We start from the raw sequence: 6,000 nt of genomic DNA on the forward strand, positions 1-6,000 counted from the left end.
CTGCCATCCTGTTGCTCGACCTAAGTGCAGCCTTTGATATGGTGGCTCACAAAATACTCATTCTTAGAGTAGAGAAAGCAGGTATACAAGACAGAGCGCTAAGGTGGATAGTGTCATTCCTGAAGGGCAGATCCTTTCAGACCACAAAATGCGGACACTACTCGGATATTCTTGAGGTTGTGTGCGGAGTGCCACAGGGCTCCGCCCTCAGCCCTACGCTGTTCAATCTGTATATGCAACCTCTGGCCGGGATCGTCCAGGAATTTGGGTTGTCAATCGTATCGTATGCTGATGACACCCAATTGGTAGTCTCAGTGGCAGAGGGCCCCAACTCGAAACACAACCTAGTGTCTCCTTGCATGGAAAGGGTAGCTAGTTGGATGACAAGCTGTAAACTAAAACTAAATGGTGACAAAACTGAACTCATGTTCCTAGGGAATAATCTTCCACCACGAGTCACCATTGACTGGCCAAAAGAATTGGAATGTCCACCAGTTCATAAAAACAACATAAAGAACTTAGGAATGTGGATGGACCACAATCTCACCATGGAAACTCAAACCAGGAAACCGTCCACCACCTGTTTTGGCATACTACGGATGCTCTGTAAAATCCTAGACCTCATTCCAGAGGAGACCCGGAGAACAGTGATATAGTCACTGGTGGTCTCGTGCCTAGACTATGGGAACTCTTTTCCTGGGGTCACACAAATACTTGTTGCATAGACTGCAGGTGGTACAAAATGCAGCAGCCAGGGTACTCAGAAGCATACCCAGGCATGAATCGGCGAAAGAGGCTCTGAAAATACTCCACTGGCTGCCGGTCCAGGCCAGGGTCAAATTCAAAGCACTATGCCCACAGGGCCTTGAATGGCAAAGGGCCAGCTCTATTCAGGGCACTGATCATACCATACACACCGGAAAGAGCCCTAAGATCTTCTTCAGATCGCCTTGCCAAAACCACCAGGATTAGGCGGTCCAGATGGGGAGGAAGATCATTCACGCACTTGGTGCTAAAACTCTGGAACTCCATGCCTATAGAACAAAGACGTCTCACGGATGAGATTGCCTTCAGAAAAAAACTGAAGACATGGTTGTTTCCAGGTTGAGTCTATGGTAACCGCTCTCTCCTGTTCCGCAGGGCTGTGTAGCCCTTGGGCAGCTATGCGCTTTACAAAACACATAAACGTGGGCAACCCCATATACGTTTGTGGTATATTACAGTCTCCAGATCACGGGTGGTGTTTCTGCAAGCTTTTATGAACTAGATCTCAATTTAGTTTTGAATGAAAAATGCTCCTTAAATCATGGTGTGACTGCAGTACATGGTGTGACTGCAGTATATATGTTGTATGTTCTTTTTTCTGGTTGTGCATCACTGTTTGGATATTCTTTCATTCAATATAAACTGGGACAAGTAAGACCGTCGAGGAAGTAATGATCCAGTTACTTACTGATAATCTTGATTACTCTGAGCTCGGGTCTTCCTCATCTCAATCCAAGGTTGCCTTTCTGCACTTACCCAGGGTATGAGACAACAAAGAGAAAAAGGTTTATCAGCTTGATATATACTAGGAATGTTTTATGGGTCTACCCCCTTAATAGCACTAGAAGAAGAAATGAGCCATATGTATAGCTTTAAGCTTACTTGCAGTGGCGGCTGGTAGGGAACGGTGGTGGGGGGAGACTTACCTTGTCATTGCCAGCCACGGCCTCTCCTACGACAGAGGAATAGGAAGCACCCAGGCTCCCAGACTCCCCTAGCCAATCCCGACGCTGCCTTATAGAAGCATCGCACTCGGATGGGGACTGGGAGGCTGTGCATGTTCTCGTCACAGGCTGTACAATACAGCCCGTGGAGAACATGCAAAGTGCGCATGATGGTTTGGCGGGCCCAAGACAGCCGGCCAAACCGGCATGCGCGCTTAAGGTGAAGCAGCAACCAGTCCTTCTCCCTCTTCCAGACTCTGACCTTCCCAGCCCTGCCCCAACCTGGCTGGCTCCTTACAGAAGAAGAAAATGATAACGTAACGTTTTGTTTCCCTTTTTACACAAGGGTGGCTTAGAGGAGGAGCCACCCGTGCTTATTTGCTTATAAGCTAAACTGTGTCTGCCAGGAGAAACCTTTTCTCATTCAGGAAGGACTGGGAAGAGGTAGAACTCAGAGTAATGAAGATTACCTATAGGTAACCAGGACATTTCTCACTTGGTAAATGATGTATCTAGCTGCATGACAAGGTTTGTCTCAGTGGTCACTGAGTGTTCATGAGCACGCTTCTTATAATTCTAAGTGATTAGGAGTTCTCATAAAAGTATGAATGAGCAGCGCTATATGCCTTCGGTCTAGAAGGTTGATCCTTCCTTGAATTTGTATTCCCCCCCATGCATCCACAGGATTTAAAATGTTTCCTGAGTCAAAGTTTCACAGAAATGTGTGTTCCCAAGACAACTATGCGTTTACTAGATATCTTTCAGAATACGGTCCGAGAATAGGTTTGCTCGACCCCCTGCCACCTAAGGACTTTGTCAATGTGCCAACCCGATACAGAGACCCAATTGAATTGCAACCAACCCGCAACCCACTGAGCACTATTGGAGGGAGATGTGTTTTGGATAACAATCAAGCCTATTAGATATCACATATTATACTGTAACATATTAGTAAAGTATGTCTTTGTTTATATCAGTATTTACAATTCCACGCTCATTTCTTTGGATAACTAAACTAATCTTGGCACTAAAGAAGGTGCCTAATTCAAGTTTTAAAGAGGTTCACACCCCCATACCTCGTCTGAACAACAGAACCCCTGTTCAGTAAAGTAGCAGTGTCTGCTATTCTCATTGGCGCTGACAGGCAGGCTGACCCGCCCACCAAAAGAAGGCGAAATGTACCGCCTTCAGCAAAGGAAGGTGATAACTGTTCTGTAGAGCCTCTATCCTGAGCCTTTGTACAAAGTTACTCTGTCATGTCATGTTCTTAGTTTACATAACATATCTGATTATTGTTGAACCCTTCAGAAGAAACAATCGTCAGAAAATGCCTTGCCACCCTTCCACTTACTTACATTCTTTAGAACTTTGCTCTTTGTTTGAAAAGCATAAAGGAGAAGTGAACTTCGCTGCTTCCGTGAAACCTTGTCCATTATTGAAACAACCTGAGAATTCTGATTCATACTAAACCACATGAACATATTCAAGCACCCTTCAGTATGGCATTGCAGTGTATAATGGCGTGAATAAATGGGCATTCTGTATTTCCGGTTTCCACATATATAATTCATAAAGGGGTATACCCAAGAGGAAAAACATGATAATTAGAAAAAGGAACAGTTAAAATCCTGATTCGGGATACTTGTTAATGCTGCTGAGTATGACGGAAGCCTGCTGGTTACCGGCTGAGGAGAAGAGCTGATAGTTCCAAGGAGAGTTACTTTTGAGGGCATACTCAGTCAAGCTCCTGGTGCAGATGGAATGTGTGGTCATTGTAAATCATGTTCTTGCATCCAATATGAAGTTCTAATCTGAATCCTACATTTCTTCATAACCTACACAAGATCATTTTAAGGTAAAAGGTTTGCTCTCAATGTCTGTGTTTTGGAATTGGATGAGCTGCATATCAAAATGTGGAATGCAGTCAGATGCATTTTAAAATAGGTTTGTTGAATGCTGACAAATTGAATTTTGTTGGAATAAAATGGAATATTTGCTCACAGTGGAAGCTGAGTAAGGGCTCGGAGTCCCAGACTTTTTGCCTTTGCAGTAATTTATTATAACTACTGAGAACCACCTTTCATTAGGAGATGTGGTCTAGCAGATAAGTTGTAGAGTGTGACACAGGTAGGCAGAAATCCTGGTTTACTCAGTTATTTGTGAAATCTTTAGCGACTCGCTTTGTCTCTCCATCACCCATTTCCCATAACTGTGAACAAAGGAACTGCTCAGAAATGGGTAGATTTGCAAGTATTTCAATAAATGTGTTTTTTAATATATACAAGCAAACCGCTGTCTAAATACATTACATTTAATGTCTGTTTTGATAGATGTCTAGCAAAGTGCTATATTGAAATCTCCTTTTTAATAATTAACAGGTCCAGCCCAGCACTCACGACTGAACTATTCATCTGAACTGAGAACAGACGTCTTGTAACAGGGTCTAACCTGCCTGATGCTAACTGTAATTCAACCACTGCAGTTCAACAGAGAAGAGGACAAAGAACCAAGCAATATTTGATTCTACGTCCCAGCTTTAATACTTAGTAGATCCAGGCCTAATACAGCTCATTTTTTAATTGCAATTTAGGCCTCAGACTACAAGCCATGGGTATTTCTGCCACTCTTCAGGCTGGCCTTCAGCATCTGTCTCAGCATCGCGTGGCTTGGCTGTGCGCAGCCGGGCTGGGAACTTCCATTGCTGCTGCGTGGCTGTGGAAGAGAGCGAACGGCGCAAGAGGGAGAGGCAAGCTGGAACAGGTTGGCGTAGTCTCGCAGCTCTTGATTTACCCCATCAAGTCCTGCAAAGGCGTTTCTGTCTCAGAAGCAGACTGCACGCCGCTGGGACTGAAGAATGGAGCACTCCGGGATCGACACTGGCTCGTGGTAAAAGAAGATGGGCACATGGTCACTGCTCGACAGGAGCCTCGCATGGTCTTTATATCTATCTCCGAAGAAAAAGGCCACTTGGTGCTCCATGCCCCTGACAAAGAAGATGTACATGTTCCACTCAAGCTGTCTAAATCGAATCCAGTAAAAGATTGCCGGGTCTTTGGCAAAGACATCCAGGGCAGAGACTGCGGGGATGAAGTTGGTGACTGGATCACCACCTTCCTGAAGAGCAGTGAACCGTATCGTTTGGTCCAGTTTGAGCTCAACATGACACCGAGGTCCTCAAAAGACACTGCTGATGTTTTCCGATCCACTGACAAGGTAGCGTATCCGGACGCCAGCCCAGTCATGCTTCTCTCGGAGACCTCTCTTGAAGATCTGAACACAAAGCTGGATAAAAAAGTGTCCATACACAATTTCAGACCTTGCATTGTAGTTTCGAATTGCAATGCCTTTCAGGAGGATTCATGGGATCAAGTCCTCATCGGCAGCGTGGAGCTGAAGAGAATAATGGCCTGCTCAAGGTGCATCCTCACCACCGTGGACCCGGACACCGGAATCTTGGATCGTAAAGAGCCCCTGGACACACTGAAGACTTACCGGATGTGTGATCCCTCTGAGAAACCACTATACAAATCGTCTCCACTGTTTGGACAGTATTTTGGTGTTGATAAAACAGGAGTGCTTCATGTTGGTGACCCAGTGTTCAAAATGGTCCAATAACAGAAGATCTCCCCAAGCGTAGAGCGTGATTGGATTCTCACAAGCGCCTTCTAATCTTGACGTAGATTTATAAGCAGATGTCACTGAAATATGACTGAAATGTGACCGTGACCTTATTTTGAAGGAAGCAATTATCCATGTATAACAACTACTGACTATGGTCCTGAAGCGTGGTCTAAAACTTTGTAATGATTTGTAGTAATCAACCACTTTTTGCTAAAGTCTTGCTTGAGCAGGACATTGTTTCTTGAATAAATACTTTCATAAACTTTGATAATGAAAGAAATTGTGGGCATCTCATTGCATATTTTAAGTTTGTTTTGCTATATTCTAACTAACCTTCGTGTGTCCGGTTTTATGTTATATATTTCATGACTCAATAATTGCTTTATTATTAATCTCGTGGTTGGGGGGGTAATAATGGAGTAATTAATTTCAGAATGCTGTATTGTTCATTTGTTTAGAAAAATATAGCATTAGGTATATCGGATTAAAACGATATTGTCGCTTTTTTAACCGTAGATGTTCCTGTTACTTCATTCAGATTTTTATTCATGGAGGGAGCTTATTTCCCACCCCCTCTATATACTTCTCTTGTATTATACACATACATATGTTTGTCTGTGTGTGTGTGTATATATGTGTGTGTATATATATATATATATATATATATATA

The 6,000-nt window shown here is 43.7% G+C and overlaps 1 protein-coding gene across 2 annotated transcripts in view; it reads left to right on the plus strand.

Annotated features, from left to right (window-relative positions):
- Positions 1-5,610, plus strand: part of LOC146863815 (mitochondrial amidoxime-reducing component 1-like) — a 35,572-nt gene extending 29,962 nt beyond the window's left edge. For both annotated transcript variants that reach the window (XM_085628153.1, XM_085628159.1), the window contains exon 2: positions 4,088-5,610. In XM_085628153.1, the coding sequence (XP_085484279.1) occupies positions 4,317-5,324 (1,008 nt within the window). In that variant the 5' untranslated portion in view covers positions 4,088-4,316 and the 3' untranslated portion in view covers positions 5,325-5,610. The remainder of the gene's footprint in view (positions 1-4,087) is intronic.
- Positions 5,611-6,000: the final 390 nt, after the last annotated feature.

The sequence above is a fragment of the Triturus cristatus genome, chromosome 2_1, assembly GCF_964204655.1.
Source record: "Triturus cristatus chromosome 2_1, aTriCri1.1, whole genome shotgun sequence".
In the NCBI taxonomy this organism is placed as follows: domain Eukaryota; kingdom Metazoa; phylum Chordata; class Amphibia; order Caudata; family Salamandridae; genus Triturus; species Triturus cristatus.